Genomic DNA, 18,408 nt, shown 5'->3' with positions numbered 1-18,408 from the left:
TCACTGGAGGCGCACTGACGATGTTACCTAGCGGGGTGGTGAAACATTTGCAACCAAACCCACCGGCTCAGCGAGCATGTCTACAACCTTGTACCTAATTCCTTCTGAAATGTTATGAGGGTTTCTGCCTCCCAGGCAGTGAGTTTGAGATTCTCATCACCCTCTTGAGTTGATTTGCTTTCCTCACATCTGATCTAAACCTCCTCCCTCTTATCTTAAATCTAGCACCCTATACAAACAACCTCAGTCTGTCTAACCTCTCTTCATAACTGAAACTGTCCAGCCCAGGCAACAAACTGGTAAATCTCCCTCTGCACCCTCTCCAGTGCTATCACAGCCCTGCTATAACATGGATTCCACAACTGCACACTATACCCTAGCTGAGCCCTAACCAACGTTTTATATTGTTCCAGCATAACTGCTCTGCTCTTAGACTCCCTATCTCTGCCAATGGAAACAAATATCCCTTATGCTTTCCTGGCCACTTTGTGTCCCATTACCTTAAGGGACTGGTATACATGCTCTCCAACATTCCTCTGACCTTCCCCAGGGTCCTACCATTCAACATGTATCCCCCTCCCTGGTTGTCTAGCCTGGTAATCCACCCTGCCTAGGTGGATTACCTCACATTTATCCGAATTGAATTCCATTTGCCATTGATCAGGTCTACTCAAATAAAAGGTCATTGTTCTTTTCTCAGTGAGTCAGAATCCAAATTCACCTTGAAAGGTCAAAGTCATGTAGTTTAAGCACACATAACACAGAAGAATGACTATCAAGAGTACCTCACAGTCCTCAATGGAAAGGCTCTTGAAGAACACAAAAGAAGTCAAGAAGTTGGAGCTTACCTTTCAAAGCATACAAGAAAAGAATGTGGAACTGCTTTTCAGGAAGCCAGGAAGGAAGAACTTAGCTTTGAATGCACAAATGGAAGACAGAAAGATAGAACTGCTTTTCCAGAACAGAGAGAAGATGGACTTTATTTTCTGAGGCACACAGCTGAGATGATGGAGGAACTTACCTTCTGTGGCACTCAGGGAATGCAAGAACGTGGAATTATTTTACAGAACCACAGAGGACAGGAATGTGAAACAGCTTTTCAGACAGAGGAAAGAGAAAAGTGGGAAACGGCTTTTGAAACATACTCTGACGGTAGGACATTTGAAATGACACATCAATAGATAAACAGAAAGAATTTTTGAAGCATTTAACCAAACTTCAAATGGCCCGTACAAAGGAATGCAGATTACAAAGATATTAAGAGTTTGCAGGATGCCTTTTGAAGTGATAAAATAGATCATCTTAAATGTAGACTAAATCGGCCCCTTAGTGGGATTGTATCTGCAGTTAGGAGCCCAGATCTATATCTGAGCAAGTAACAGCAGTTTTAAATGGGATTTGGACACTCACTTCTGATGGTATGGCATTAGTTAAGCAGGTGATGGAGTTAATTGATTAACTTACTGTATGGACAGATATAGAAGGGAATTAGATATGACTGTTGAGGGGAAGGAGCTGTAAGACTAAGTAATTCATAAACTGTCTGGACAATTATTGGTGTGTTGGTTGAGACTGACCTGGATCTGACTGCATCTTTGGCATTCTGCAAGGTAATAGTTAATCTGGAGTTTGTGGTCTCAAAATACACCCTGCTGTGTTTGAGTTTACTCATCAGTTGGCTGTGATAACTGTGAAATTCTAACAATTATTTTACAATATTTATGTTGTCAGATGAAGGAAATCCTTCCTTTAATGGATCTGTGGTATACTGCGCTGATATGTGTGATACTGAGCCATGAAGTCCTGAAACATTGAAAGTTTTGACTTTCAATATATCCTGAGTTAGATGATTTCAGCGAAGGAGTTCTAGGGTAAGAAAATCTAAATTCATGATCACTGGACTCGAGACCATAACGAAGAGCAGCCGAATTCCCATCTCTGGACACGAACCCTCACTTCCAGCAAGGGACATGTGGTAAAAACAAGGAAAGAGGATGCCTAGACTGTTATTACTGTAACAAATTAATAATTCATTGATACTTTTTGTTCAGATTCTCATATTAAGCAAAGATACTTGGGTAACGTACCCGAGCAGGTATTGTCATTAGCATGAGTTATCAACTTTAGGACAGAAGGGATGGCAAAATCTAAAATCCAAAATATATGTTTGTATTCAAAATATAATGTCAAGTTATTAATTTTAATAATCAGTTTCTGTTCATTTATAAATATGCTTCAAAATGATGAGCACTGGTTGGGAAGCTTCAGCCTAATTGTACAAATGTTGTGTTTCATGAAAGAATTTCCACAGTTCTTTCTCCATTTCTAACTGTGAAGGATCAATAGAAACCCGGGAGAAATGGTGTACATGGCAGGGTTTAAGCAGTTTACCCAGGAGTTCCACTGAGCCAACATTGCAGAAATTCTCTCTTTGATGCTTTTCTTCCAACCAGTGCCCATTCCGAATCTGGGGCTCTGTAGCTTCCTGAAGAGCACTTGCACATTCCAAGATGCAGAAACATAGATACGCTACATCGCATTCGTGGGTGAGGTGCAGAGCAGCAAATAAAATGGAGCTTTGCAATATTGCGCAAAAGCAGAGTACACATTTCAAAACAAAGACAAAGGTGCAAAACTGGACTGTTAATGCTTTTCCAAGCTCATCTGAAGAAACATGACACTGAAGACTCAATCAGCAATTTTCTCTGCAACTCATATTGGTATAACACACAGAGTCCTTTAGAGGAAAAGTACTAATATGATTACCTTATGTTTTCATGCCTTTTGGAATGTGTAAATTCCTTACTTGTATAGATCTTTTACGTACCTCCCTCCTGTTTTGCATATTCCCTTGGGTCACAATGCAACATTCCCTTTAGCAGGTAGGCAGCTGCCCTGAATATACGCCACTCATAACATCAGGCTTTAAACAAGTACTACTGTGCATTGGAAAAGGGCAAATGTCCATTCATTCTCCTGTTTCTCTTCCCTCTTGGGGTTTGTGGGTGCGAATCTACTTAATAATTCTAAAATCTCCTCAAATGTTTTGAATCATTCTTCTATTGTGCATCTGACTTTTCAGTTGAAATTGTATTACCAGATGGGAAGGAATTGAATTAAAAAGATAAAAAGACAGACTGTAAATGGGAGTGGAAAATCAATAATATTTGGATGTCCTTACAAAGAACAAAGAAAATTACAGCACAGGAACAGGCCCTTCGGCCCTCCAAGCCTGCACCGATCCAGATCCTCTATCTAAACCTGTTGCCTATTTTCCAAGGATCTGTATCCCTCTGCTCCCTGCCCATTCAATCTGTCTAGATACATCTTAAATGATGCTATCGTGCCCGTCTCTACCACCTCCGCTGGCAACGCATTCCCGGCACCCACCACCCTCTGCGTAAAGAACTTTCCACGCATATCTCCCTTAAACTTTTCCCCTCTCACCTTGAAATCGTGACCCCTAGTAATTGAGTCCCCCACTCTGGGAAAAGAGTCTTTACCCTTTGCTAAAATTTACAATAGCTTAATTACATGACTGAGTTACCCCGTAGAACTTCTGTTCAGTAAACAAAACAGGGGTTTCTGCTTCTGCCTGTGATTTCCCATCTAATCAAATGAACTGTTGGTAAATGCAAGAGCAGAAACTCGAGCCCTAGTCTTTGCTGTGCATATGTGTATCATTCCTAGATCAGATACAGCACCAACTAAATACAAATTAGGCTTCCTTTACATTGTCCTTGAAACATTTCTTAACAAAACTAATAATTTCCCCAGTTTCATTGGATCAAAATTTCTATTCTGAAGCAGTGTGGTATGTAGTTTAGAACAATGCACTAGATCTATACACTTCACCAGTGAGTGTATGGATCATTTGTGATTAAAGTAATTTCCAGTCAGAGAGAATAATTATAAAAGTTTCCTGGTTTGTTGCCTTCCAAGGGTAATTCTGGTTGAACAATAAATACTGTCCTTAATCGTGACACTCCAATTGATAAAACATTAGGTGTGGGGACCATTTTTAAGAGCTGTTTTGGGTGAATCATCTATTCGTAAATCTGTCAGCTCACCATGATCAAATTTGTAAAAATATTATATGGTACCAAATGGCAATTAGTAACAGCAAATCAGTCAGAAAGAGTAATCTTGCATTTATTTCAAACATCGTTTGTGTCAATCAGGAATTGCAAAGCACTTGATAACGAATGAAGTAGTTTTAAAAAATGTAATCACCTTTTGTAATTAAACTAAGTCCCATAAAGTGCAATGAAATAAATAACAGGATCGTGACCTGGAGTTTCCTCCATGCAACCCAGAATTTGCATTGAAATTGTGCCCATGTAACCAATGTCAAGTTATACCCTTGAGTTCTCGCAATCTCCTCACAAGAGATCCAAATTCTAATATGGGCATAAATCAATCAGGACCCAAGGAATTGCTAAGCACACACACACCACATTTGATTCATGAATCTTAACTTTTAAAGTTTTCAATCTTGAACCTTCATTCAGACAGATCAGGCACACTTTTTAAAAATGAATTTTCAATGGGGAAACGTGATTTACATGTTGCCATCAAAAAGCACATTTAGAACACTTGCTTTAGAAAGTTGCAATTGAAAAGTGCATAATAGTGGCTTTGCTTTCTGCTGAGTCTGAAAATTCTGATACAGTGTTGAGACAGGTCCCAACAAGCACAATTGAGAGATTCATACTTCAGCATTGGGGGTACAATGCGTTTTGAGGATAATGACTTATTTAAGTAGAAGGTTGATGACCTGAAAGACCAAAGATTGGACATACTTGCATCACTGCACTATTTCATTTTGCTGCAAACTCTGAACTATTAAACCATGTACATTTTGTGCCTAAATTGTGTGTATTTGGGCACAAATGTAGAGGAAGCTACAGGTTAATTTGTGTAGGTGTCTGGTTGAGGAATAGCTGTCAGTTATGACTAAAGAAGCTATTTGCTCTGCTTGGAAAAGCATCACAGGACTTTTTGCATCAATCCAATTGCATCCATAATTCAAAGACTTGGGTTTCAAAGTCTAATGTAATATCTTCAGTACCCCTTGATTACACACCACACTGACATCTCCCTATTGCTCCCAGCATCCGTGCTGTATGACTCTAAGATCGAGTGCCATTCCCCTTCACCAGTCAGGATCTGCTCTATATGGATTCTGAGGCTGGCTTACACCTTGAAGAGGAACCTCTTATGCTGGGAGGAGAGGCACACGCTATAAGGAATTCCAAAGCTGCCTAAGTCTCTAGTTTTCAAACATCTCATTCTGAAAGCAATCTTTTTCCAGTCACATATCACTTTGCTTTCCTGAATCTCTCACCCGGGGAGCATAAACTTGAAAAAAAAAAAACAGGCTCAGAGTTGTAACGTAATTTTGTAAACAGAGCTGGACAGAATTGAGGAAGTTAGACTATTTTACTCCACCCTACTCCCTCAGCCAGATGTCAAGAAGACAATCATTCTCTCTGTCATGGGACAACTGAAAGAAATCTCAGAGGTGAAATACTAGCTAAGAGAATACATTGATTACTCAAGATACAGTAGTTTTAAACAGTATGTTAAATGGGTTCAAGCCGTATCTGGAATCCTTTAAGAGCCTCCATACTTTATAAAGTGCATGCTTCTAGTTCAAGAAACATGATACTGTATATTTGATTATAAAGTATACCTACATGAGGGGCAAGACTGGAAGGGGTTATGGTTAGCAGCAATTCGAGGGCAAGGGGATCTTGGTGGGGACCATGCTCGCTCGGGCAGACTGTGTTGATTCTTAAGGAAGGGGCTGCTCACTTGACCTGTGGGGAGAATGTGTCACACCAGTCAGTAACACACAATAGCCAAATAGCTTCGAGGTTTAAGGGGGTAGTAAAAAGGGTTGATGAGGTGGGTAATGCAACTAATGCAGTGTAACCTGCTGATTGACATACCATTGTAAATAGCTCATTCAAATACCCACATACTTGGCAAATTCCCATGTATCTCCAACATACTTCAGCTGAAATACATTGTCTAGATATTTTCCCATCAACCTGTTCAGAGATGTTACTACACACCTCTGGAGCAGGTGGGACCTGAAGCCAGGCCTCCTAGCTCAGAGGTAGGGACACCACCACTGTGCCACAAGAGCCCTCAAAAACATTGTCAAATGCTGTGACCGGGTTATTATTCAATTCACCACATTTACTCCAACTCCACAAATATTACACAGCTGAACTGCTCCCACCTTATGGAGAAGTGCTGTCACATTATTGTATCCAAATTTTCGAATACCTTGGAAACCTCACCCTTTTAATTACTCATTCCTGCCTTTATGTCCTTTTTTTCTATCATTATTTCTCCCCACTGCCTTGTAACATTTTGTTGTTTCCTGTTCTTCTCACCTTTTCCATCATTAGATTTTTGTTCACACTAGTTTTCTGTTTTTGTCTACATTTCACAACCGGTCTTTTATATTCAACAGAAATCCCATTTCTTCATGTCAATGACTTCTCATTCGCTGCCTCTTGTTCACCTCTGGTATCCCCACCAACTGGCCTTTCCATCCTTTTTGACTGTGCTAAATCACTTGTCCAAGTCTTTGACATACCCGTGTTTTTATTATTCATTCTGTGTTAGCCGTCTGTTGTATAACCTGATTCGATTGCTGAACCACCACACATTGCAAGTTGGGTATGAGGGAATAACATGGCTCCACTGTAGTAGAGATCATCAAACCCCTGCAGACAACCTGTGAGCATCTGTTCACAGAGCAAGACAATGATCTGCTTTATTTTTCAAGCTATCACTTTGAAGACTTTGGAGGAGGTGCTGTGGGAATGTACTTGTTGAAAAGGGTTTTCCAAAAAAAATTTAATAAAAGATTGATTTTTTTTTTTTGAAAAAACCTTGTTAAGATTCAGGAAAGACATTGGGTTTCATCATCATCCTTTAGGTCCTTCATGGATTGTTACAGCAGCTGATAGCTCAGGGGTTTGTAAAAGGATAAACTCAAAAAAACACTGTTTGAAGAGAGGACAATACATGCAAATTGCCAAAGGAAAAGAAAAAAAAAACACAAGATTCAGTTTTCTCAGTTAGGTACAATTGTAGCTTTTCACATCACTCACCAATCTCTAGTCAATGGTGAATAAATGTTAGCCCAGCTAGTGACACCAATTTCCATGAGTTAAATAAGAAAATCACATTCAATATGCAGTGTGATCAGAATTTTCGGGGGTGGGGGGGGGTGGTACTGTCTCATATAACAATAAATATTGACCACTTTACAACATTATACATGGGCAAAAGACATGAACTCCAGAGGGGAGGTGAGATTGACTGCACTTGACCAAATAAAACATCAAGGAGCCCTGGCAGAACTGGTGTTAATGGGAATGGTGGGGTGGGGGAGAACCGTTTCTGCAGTTCAGAGTCATGCTTAGCACAAAGATTGTGATTATTGGAGGTCAAGCAGATCAGTTCAGTTCCAGGACACCTTTGGATGGTGATGTCCCAGGCCCAACCGTCTTCAGCTTCTTTATTCTTCCTTTAACACAAAGTCAGAAGTGGGAATGTTCACTGATAATTGCACAATGTTTAGCACCACTCCCAACTCCTCAAATACTGAAGCAGCTCGTGTATGTCTGCAGCAAGACCTGGACAATATCCAGAAATAGCCTGACATGTAACAAGTAACATTGTGCCATCTAGGTACCAGGCAATGACCATCTCCAACGAGAGAATCTAACCATCTGAGAATCTAACCATATGGACCAAATGCGGACAATTGGAACTAGCTGAGTGGGCACCATGGTCAGCATGGACCAGTTTGGGCTGAAGGGCCTGCTTCCATGCTGTATTACTCTATGACTGTATGATGCTATCTCTGATTGATAGTGGAGTTACCATGACTGAATTCCCTACTATAAACGTACTGGGGTTTATCATTGATCAAAAACTAAACTGGACCAACCGTATAAACACATATATACAAGAGCAGATAAGATGCGAGGAATATTGTGGTAAGTAAGTCACCTTGCATCTCCTCAATGCCTGTCTCCCATCCAAAAGCCACAAGTCAGCCATTTAAGCAAACACAGCCTACATTGCTGGATAGAGGCAGCTCTACCAACACTCAAGAAATTTGAGACCACCCAGGACAAAACAGCTTGCTTCACTGGCATCACAACCACCACCTTCACCATGCACTGCCTTCATCACCAACATAAGGCCACTCAGCCCTTCAACCTTGCTCTGCCATTCAATAAGATCAAGGCTGATCTCATTTTAACCTCAAATTTGCGTTCCTTCACATGTAGAATAAACTTCATCCCCGTGATATCCAAAAAAATCTATCTCCCTCTGCCTTAAAAAAAATTAAAGATTCTGCATCCACTGCCTTTTTAGGAAGGGAATTCCAAAGACTGAGACAACCTTCTGAGAGAAATCATGTTTCCTTATCTCTGTCTTAAATGGGAGACTCTGTATTTTGAAATTAAGGCTCCTAGTTCTAGATTACCTCGCAAGAGGACAACAGTTTGTATCATCGACAAGATGCACTGCAGCAACTTGTGAAGGCTCCTTTGACAGCACCTTCCAAACCTAGGAGATTAAGGCAGCAGATGCATGGGAAAACCACCACCTACAAGTTTCACTTCTAGCCACACATGATCCTGACTTGGAACTATATCATCAGGTCTTCACTGTTCCTGTGTCAAAATCCTGAAACTCTCTTCCTAACAGCATTCTGGGTGTACCTCCATCCCAAGAACTGCAGCAGTTCAATAAGGTAGATCAGCACCATCTTATGGGCAATAAATGCTGGCTTCTCTAGTGATGACCACGTGGCATGAACGAAAACATAATTAAAATTTGACATACAGTATAGGTTTCAAAAGGATGTTGAAGGTGATGGATAGGATGGTGATCAATGGGGCTAAGTTGACCCGAATTTTGTTCAGCTTCCCGAGTGCTGTTGAGCTGCATCCAGGCAAGTGGAGAGTATTCCATCACATTCCTGCCTTGTGTCTTATAGAGGATTTGAGGAATGGGGAGCTGCATTACTCAATTCCCAGTCTTTGATCTTCTCTTAGAGCCACAGTATTTCTATGTTGCGTCCAGGTGAGATTCTGAATGACTGTATCCCATGGATGTTCCCAGAGGAGGAGTTGCTTTGAAAGTCAAGGGAAGGTGGTTTAACCTTTTCTTGTTGGAGGCTGTCATTACCAGCACTTGTGTGATGCACATATTTCTGGTCACATATCACCAGAATGTTGTCCAGATCTTGTCAAATGCTGGCATTGGCCAGTTTCCGTATCTGACGAACTGCAAACAGTCCGAACACTCTGCACTTATTGGCACGTCGCCTTTTGACCTTTGATAGAATGAAGGACATTGATGAAACTGCCAAAGGCTGCTGGGCTTAGATACTGCCCTGACACTGCAGTGATAACTTGGGCTGAAATGACTGGCTCCCAACAACCATAACATTTCTAACAACCTTTTTGTGAGCTATGACTCCAGGTAATGGAGAGATCTCCCCCTTGATTCTCATTAAGTTTCATTCTGAATCCTTGATGCCACACTTGGTCAAATGCTGTCTTATTGTCATGTGTAGTCACTTTCATCCCTTGCTGGAACTTTTTCTCATCTTTATACCAAGACTGTACTGTGTGATCATGGTTCAATCCAAACTGGGCATCAATAAGCAGGTTATTGCTGAATAATTGCTACTTGGTAGCATTGTCAACACCAGCTTCCATCAATATACTGATGATTGAGAAGAGATTGGAAAGCCCCTGAACCAGGAGGCCTGGGTTCAAGTCCCACCTGCTCAGTCTCAGAGATGTGTGATAAGGCCTCTGACTCAGGTTGATTAGAAAAATAGAAAAAAAGAGATTGGTCAGATTGCTTTTTCCTGCTTTTTGTGAAGATATACTTAGGCACATGGGGGCTTCGGTGGTATACTGGTAATGTTCCTACTTCTGAGCCAGGAGGCCCACATTCAAGCCCCTACTGTTCCAGAGGTGGATAATATCTCTGAACAGGTTCATTAGAAAATAACATACTTGGGCAAACCAATCCTGGTGATCAAGTCATTAAGATTAAGTCCAGGCATTTCAATGGCCTGGGATTAATTTCCAGTCAGACAATGAGGATTCAGTTCTTATGGGCTCGTGTGGTACACTGGTAGTGTCTCTACCTCTGAGACAGGAGGTTTGGGTTTAAATCCCACCTGCTCCAGAGCTGTGTAATAGCATTTCTGAACGGCTGGGTTAAAAATAACTGTAGTGTAATTCCGCACGTGCTTCATCAAGTTAAAACTGGGGGAGGTGATGACACAGTGATTTTGTCACTGGATTAGTAATCCAAGGACTCAGGTAATGTTTTCTGGGGCTCTTGTTGTGCAGTGGTGGTGTCCCTAACCCTGGCTGAGGTTCAGGCCCCACCTACTCCAATGGTGAGTCATAACAAAGCTGAACAGGTTGATTAAAAATATCTATACTTGCCAATTATTTAGCTTTGTTGGGTGGATGCAATGTTATAATTGTACTGGAACAGGTTGGCTAGAGAAATAGATAGTTTGGGACAAACCTTCAGCATTACAGCTAAACACCTGCAGCACAATGATGTAGATAAATGACCCTACATGTCCCAGGATAAATGATCCCACAACTGACTGTTTGAGTCCACAGTCTTTGTAATGGCTAGTGTGTGCAGGCACGTCTTGGTACGATGAATACTTAGGAGAGATATATCTCAAAGTGAATTGAATTGGTTGGAGACTGGCTTCTGTGATGATGAAAACCTCAGGAGAAGACTGAAATTGATTGGGTTTTGTTTGCTGAAGATGGTTGCAAACGCTTCAACCTTGGAGTCTCCTTGGTGTTGTGCACTCATTATGGATGTAAACATCCAGGATATCCCCCTCTATGGTTAGGTGTTTAATTGTCTACCACCATTCACAACCGCATGCACAAGGGGTGCAAAAATCTGATGTAGTTGTGAGATCATTTACCAACATCATTCTGTGCTGGTGTTTAGCTTACAAGTAGTCCTGTGTTGTAGCTTCACCAGGTTGGCACTGCCTTTTCAGGTATGCCTGATACTGCTCCTGGCATGGTCTCCTATACTGCTCATTGAAATCGGGTTGATCCCCTGACTTGATGGTAATGGAATGAGGAATGTTCCATGCCATGAGGTTGCAGATTGTGGCGGAATTTAATTCTGTTGCTGCTGGTGGCCTACAGTGCCTCATGATGCTTGGTTTTGAGCTGCTGATCTGTCCTGATTCTTTACCATTTGAACTCAACAGTTGTGCTAAACAAGACAGTGGTGTCTGTGACCATGCTGTCACTTTTCAGGTTATTTTGTCCTTTTTTTTTGAAGAGAGGTTGTTGGTCAGAGGTAACAAGCAGTCTACCAAAACCACTTGAGTTAACTGCTTGTGAGGCCTCGAGGTTTTTATTTTAAAAAAGTTGGAACAATAAAAGCAGCCTGGATGTAGCCAGCTCTCAGACCAAGATTTCTAGGACTTTTCTTTAGTTTTTAGGTTTAGTTTTCAGCAGTTGTTGTGGGCTTGAAGAAGTGGAACATTTTTTTCCCTCTCTCGATTACAGCCAAAAGCTGGGAATTCTCTTCCTAGGCTGCTGGATTTGCCTTTTTGTCAAGGGGTGTGTTTATGGGATGTTACTGTATTGGAACAGTTAATTAGTAATAGGTACTGTATCTATTATTCTGTTAAGTTTTCCAATAGAGTTAAGTTATTCTAAATTCTCCTTTCTTTTGTTGTTTTTTAACTATTGTGTTTATATAAGCTGCGTTTTGCTTAATGTTGAGTAGTTTGACCAATTGAATTGCACTTTATGTTTGCCTTTAAATTAAGAATAAGTTAATGTCCAGGTTACCTTCTTAATATATTTTGAGGGGATCTTCTCTGGTCCATAACATGTCCTTAACATCAAAATGGACTTGGTCCTCACAAGAACTGTCTGGTGAACATACCAATCAAAAGTAGCAAAATTGCTCAGATATGGAGGGTGAAGGCAGTATGTAGGTAACTGTTAATGTGCAGAGAATCCTACACTTATGACAGCAGCAATGGAAAGGCGAGTATTATAGCACAAAGTTGGGAGCAGCATGGGGGAGGTTGGTGTTAGGATGAATATGAAGAATCCAACTTTGCTGGAAGAAATATTGGGAATTCTACAGAGTTGATACTGGGACTAATGACAGGAAAGGTTATAAGGAACAGAAAGGTTGATGTTGGAATCTCTTTTCAGTAATTGGTGGTCAACCACCATCCAAAATAGACCTCCTTAAAAAAAGATTTGAGCAGTCTCATTTGAATTGATTGGCTCACCAGCATTGTTTTCCAGTTGATTGTTAAAACATCAAACTCCTTTCTAATGTTTAGTTGGGGAGATATGATCATTAAACAGAACCATCAATGTAACCCCTCCCCACAGCCCATCTCCACCAGCCACCCAGAAAAGCACAGGAGAGGTTTGACCTTGGTTAGATTTAATGACATCATGAAGCATTTAGTAACTCATTTCTTTGCATGGTCTAGACATCTTTTTCTCTCCAAGTATCTCCACTGCTCTTAGGCTCAGAAATATGATGCTGTTTGATGAATAATGAAAACCCAGATATCTAAACATTTGGAGTAATGAATGAAACAGCCAGCATCTGCAGAGAGTGCTGTCTGAGTGTTCTGTTTCTATTCCAGACCATACATCTCTATAGCAACAAGCTACATATACAGTGGAGCCCTGTTTATTGGAAAATTCAACTGGTTAATTGAACTGAAGAAATATCCTAATTTACAGTGACATTTTGTGGAGAATGTCTCCAGGAACATTCAATATGAAGACATTTTGCGCAGCTCAAATATTGGTGGAGTTTCTTCCCAAGTATCAGATTTATCAGTGACTCAACCTCAATCAGTGGTTATGCACACAACTAGGCACTGCTCAACCCACTTCAACTATGTCACTTGGCATAATCGAATAGAACTTCATCCCACTCCTGGCTACTTTATTTGAGATAACTGAAGGCTATTCTAGCCCACGCCTGGGTCCTTCCCAAACATATCATTTGTTTATGAGCGGGCTTTCTCCTGTGTATTTTCAAATACATCTAATTCAGTCATCTGTTTCACTCCCAACTATTCTGTCTAGCAGCACTCATACTGCTAAATAGTTCCAGCCCAAGTCATTCACCGTGATCAATTTAATAATTCTATTCCACATGTTGGTAATTTAATGTGATCTCCCACCAATTTAACAGGTTGATTGGATCAGGCGTTGCTCTGTGCCACCCACTGAATACTTGGTGTCGGCTATGATCAGGTACATTTTGAAAAAGCTCAGTTAGAAGAGGATTAATGCTTTACTGGCAGCCCTTTGCTTCATATGAGGTTGCTACAGTCACATTTTGCAGTTAATGACTTGATTGTGAACATTTCCTCAAGCCTGTGAGAAGGCTTGTTCCAGTTTATTCACACTGAAGTATGAGATGGATTTGATGGCAAAAAGAGAGGCAGAACCATTAGCCCTGCCCTTTAGATGGAAGGAATTTTCATGGAGAATGAGAGGCTGCAGGGGAAGAAAAGGGATGGGAGGTATTGGAATGGGAACAAAAATAAAAGGCATTCCTACCTGGTCTTTGGCCTGAAAAATGTACAGTCTCAAAACTTGTTGTCATTGCTCGTTCTCGTTGCTTAAAGAATTCCCGAGGATTTCCATCCCGCAATGCAATGAGAGCTGCGGCTTCCTGTTTCCATGAGGGAATGTGAGAAAAACAGGGCATGTCAATGTGAAGAGACAGTCATTATCTTTAAAACTGATTCAGCTTCTTTATAGATGTGGCTCTAAAGTTAAACTTGAGCTTTGCTTTGCTTTACCAGCTTTTCTAATTTTGTTCATAACTCTCATTGAAATCTCTTCTTAAGGCTTAGTTATATGAAAGTCAAATTTGATGACCCAAGCCAAATGTTCTGTAGTGTGTTTTAAGGCAATGGTGCCATAATGTTTGTACATATGGTGAGAGAGTAGTTAAAACACTCTGTGACACCAACAGCACAAAGACATTGTCTTCCCATTGTCAATGAACTGCTATCAAAAGTGGAACAGATAGTTTTGAAACATGCAGTTTTGTTATTCCATCATTAATGGGTAGGAACAAAACAGTAATTCTGTTATATTTCATTTAACTCCCAGTGCTCTTAACTGCTTATTGATTTTGACATATACTTTAATTTTTTTTTCTATACACCACGCAGTTCTGTTTCAAACTCCTGGAAAGTTTAATAACCATAACTAATAGAAACTGCTCTTTCTCTGACATATGGGGCTGGATTGAAAGGGACACTATGTCCCTGTGCACAGCTAAAAGGTCAGGGACAATCCACCCATGAACCTGATGCTGGAGTTAGTGTTATGCAGTTGGAGGTCACCCCTCTCTCAGGAGCTCTGTAGTGCCAGTAGTGAGAGAAAAGGTGGTGGGACCAGACACCAAGCTGCACAGCTAAAGCTTCTGGCCCTCTCTGCTTGCATGGGCCATTCCCTGCAGGATATAAGTGTCCTTAATAGACCAGGAACTCTATGACTCCCTCACCTAAGCTTAGTTGCAATGGGGGCATGGGCATGTGGATAAATGGTGGGCCTAGCCCCCAGTGGATTTTATATGCCCTCCCGCCATCCAACCTGGCAACAGACAAGTCTACAATCCAGTCCATAGTTACAATTTTGCATCATGTCTGCATCTTAAGTGTTAAGAGATACCTCAAATCACTGAGATAGGGACTAGAACATTATGACACAATCTCCAATTACACAGAGATGCCATTTTATCACTCTAGTGAGTGAAATCTTTATGGCTATCTCAAGATGTTATCATTCAGGAGTTATTCAGTCTTCCACACCATGAGATTAATAATATCCTCCCATGTTTAATTGAATATCATCAACATGAATGAAGATCGCATGTTTGATACTCTCGAACAATATTTTAAAACTATCATTTCTTTATTTCCACCAAACAAGAAATTCACGGGGAAGTCTGTGGGAACAGAGAGAATGCCTTACTCTGATGCTTTTTGACATCTTTGTGTCCAGCTAATTTCCATCATCAGGACAGTTTTGGCACAACAGTGATGGAGGTGACAGATGTAGTTTATTTCCACATAACCTCAGGGTCCAGAATTCAAACCTTCCCCAAGACTGGAGCCATGGAAAAAGCACTTGATTCCATTCCTGCCAATATCTGGTGTTGGTCTGCCTGTTTCCCTCAGTTGTAAGTCCTGACTCTTCCAGAGATAACAACACAGAAAGAGGTTCATACATGAAGCACCTGCTTTCGTGCTGGGGTAGATTCCATCCTGAATTCTGCCCCATTCACCTGAATAACAATTTCCAAGTTTTCGCCAGGTCTGTGAATTCCTGTTTTATTATCTTTCAGTAACATTATCTGTCACTGAGTTACTGTCTGGAACACCCAAGATTGTTATGTTTCTGCCTATCCTCGATCAGCACACAATCTGAGCTTTATTAAAGGCTTACAGCTGCTTTCTCAGCAGAATCGCTGATTTTCGACCCCTTGTTCTCTTCATCCTCATTCTCCTCCATTCCCTCCTTCTGCACGTCCTATTTCAAAATGAACATGGTTAGAATTAGATACAGTTGTGATCGATCCAGCATGGGCTCACATTGAGCTCAACTGTTGTCACTTTAAATCTGGACACAGTCAAGTGAAACAAGGCTTAGTTACTTACGTCTATGAATCTCATTATTAAAAAAATGCTTAAAAAATACAAACATTGAACATTTTGACCTAAGTCTATTAATTTTTTATAAGGGGAAAAATGTAACAAATCAAACAGATCAGGTTGGGAAAGGTAGAAGATCTGAAAGGAGCAACAGTGAGCGAGTGACAGAAAGGCCTGACTAACTGAAGCTGCAATTTAATGCAGTGTTTATATTGAGCTGAAGGGGTTGGGGTTCCAAGCCAGTGATGAACCATGGTATTGTATTTTTCCAAAACTAACAGCTACCCAGATTGTTCACACTGGTTCACAAGACTAGCAGTTTCAAGGTGGAAGTTTCCTGACTGAGACAACACTAATGTCATCATGGAAAATGTGAAATATTTCAACAGGAATCATGAATAAAATCAGTAACATAATTTGATTTAAAAAGGACTGGAGTGTCACCACAGCGACACCATGGCTGTAGCCCTAAACATATAGAACATGTACCTGAAGGAGTTTAGGAGCTGACGGTGGTGGTGTTGGAGATGGATACAATAGCAACATTAAAGAGGCATCTTGACAGATACATGAATAGGCAGGGAATATAGAAGGATACAGTCTATATAGAGGCAAAAGGATTTTAGCTTAGAAAGGCATCATGTGTCAGCACAGTCTTGGTGCATCAAAGGGCCTGTTCCTGTGCTGTACTGTTCTTTGCTCTAAAGGCATTAAATAATCCTGAATACAAGATGTTTAGAAAAGGTAAGATAGGGAAGAACGGAAGATAGGCAGCATTATTGATCAAGGAGAATATTACGGTCCTGAGGAAAGATGATGTCTTAAGGGTGTCAAACACTGAAGCTATTTGGTTAACATTCATGAACAACAGATGCCCCATAATGCTACTGGGCATATTGGACAGGCCACCGTTCAGTAGCTAAGTGAAATAAAGGGGCACATTTTCAGGAAATTACAGAGATTTGCAAGGACTACAGAGTAGTGATAATAGAGGACTTTAATCATGCTAATAAAAATGGGATTATAATAGTGTAAATAGCAGAAAGGGACAAGAGTGTAAAGTACAAGAACAACAAAATTATCACGACTTTGGAAAGCAACTGGAATATTGTGTCAAATTTGGGGAACCATATTTAGGATGTGAAGACTTTAGAGAGGTTCCAGCAAGGATTTACATGAACAATTCCAGCCAAAACTCAGAAACATCAACAGATAAGAGAACGAGTCTAGCTTCTCCTTCATAAAAAAGAAAAAAATGGAAGGAGACATTTAGAGTAGATAGAGAGAAACTGAAATCATTGGCAAAGGGGTCAACAATCAGACTCACTAATATAAGTAGAATAGCAAAATACCAAAGGTTAGGATTTGAAATGCACAGCCTGAGAATGTGGTGGAGGCAGATACACTTGTGACTTTCAAAGGCAATTGGATGAGCATCTGAAGAAAATGAATTGCTGAGCTATGAGGTTAGGATGAGAATGGGACCAGCTCAGGTGCTGTTGCAGATAACTAACGAGACCATGATGGGCCAATATGCTACGCCCCTGTGCTAGAACCATTCGACCACTTACGATCTGTTCTCTTGATATGCTTCTCTCCACCCAATGGGTTCCTTCACCAACTGGTAACCAAGGAGGAATATGCTACTTCAGCCAATACAAACTCTAGTCAGCAACAGCTTGAAAAGGAACTTCCTTCTTAACTGCACTGTGGGTGTCTCAATACCCCAAGAAGACTTCAAGAATACAGCTCACCACCCCTTCTCGAGGGCAATTATGGATGCACAGTAATTGTTAACCCAGCCAGTGTCAGCCATATCTAATGAACACATTTTTAAAATGTAGTTCTGTTTAGAATGAGAGCTTTATAACTGTTTAAAGTACTGATGAATGCATACTGTTAGCTTACATTCACATTTATTCATAATATTTTATGGCAGGTAGCAATTTCCAATAAATCAAACAACTAGTGTGTTAAAGACTAGCCTGTTGAATTTTACACAACACTATAGTACATCCTTCTGTTCTTTGAATGATTGCATATTGTAAACTAAGTGAAATGCAATGAAGAAACAAGGTGGAAAACTGATTGTAGAACAAAGTGGAGGGCATTTTTCTCTGTATTTCTCAGTCTAACTTTGTACATGAACTTTCATCAGATCAACACAGTTCCTTGTTCTAAAGTTTATTTCTTAAAACAAGTTATGTACAGAACAAACAGTATTTATTCTGTAGGTGAGGTGGTGCTGGAATGTTAAAAATTGGAATACAGAGCTCTTCATAACTCTGCATACAAGAATGTTCCGAACCCCCATAACAGAGGCCCCCAGAAGACTCAATAAGTTTACTGGAATGAGTTGAAACTAGCACATGTTCACACTCTGCAAAACTCTGCTTAAAAGTCTGTAACAACAGGAGTGTAGTGGAGGTAGTGGTGGAATCTTGGCTTTCTATGCCTGGGGTAGGTGTGAGTCAGTCAGCATGGAGTTGCACTTAACTGGGGGACAAAGGTTAATGACAAGTTAAGCAATCTCTTTTTCTGCTCCAAGGGGCAGTTACAGTGCAGTGTCAGACAGCCATCAGTGGGTAATTGGGATATATTAATATCTATAAGGAGAGCTAAAGGCCGCACTG

The 18,408-nt window shown here is 40.6% G+C and overlaps 1 protein-coding gene across 5 annotated transcripts in view; it reads right to left on the bottom strand.

Moving 5' to 3' along the window:
• The window catches only part of LOC109929885 (drebrin), a 164,589-nt gene that overhangs the window by 9,420 nt on the left and 136,761 nt on the right, over positions 1 to 18,408 (bottom strand). For 4 of the 5 annotated variants that reach the window (XM_048603991.1, XM_048603990.1, XM_048603992.1 and 1 more), the window contains 2 exons: positions 15,570 to 15,653; positions 13,668 to 13,782 (listed from right to left, as the gene is read on the bottom strand). In XM_048603991.1, coding sequence (XP_048459948.1) covers positions 13,668 to 13,782; positions 15,570 to 15,653 — 199 coding nt within the window. Of the gene's footprint in view, positions 1 to 5,699; positions 5,823 to 13,667; positions 13,783 to 15,569; positions 15,654 to 18,408 lie in introns of all 5 variants that reach the window. The other variant, XM_048603994.1, reaches the window with a different exon arrangement.

This window comes from Rhincodon typus, chromosome 12, assembly GCF_021869965.1.
Source record: "Rhincodon typus isolate 14 chromosome 12, sRhiTyp1.1, whole genome shotgun sequence".
In the NCBI taxonomy this organism is placed as follows: Eukaryota; Metazoa; Chordata; class Chondrichthyes; order Orectolobiformes; family Rhincodontidae; genus Rhincodon; species Rhincodon typus.
This window is presented reverse-complemented; position numbering and strand designations above follow the sequence as displayed.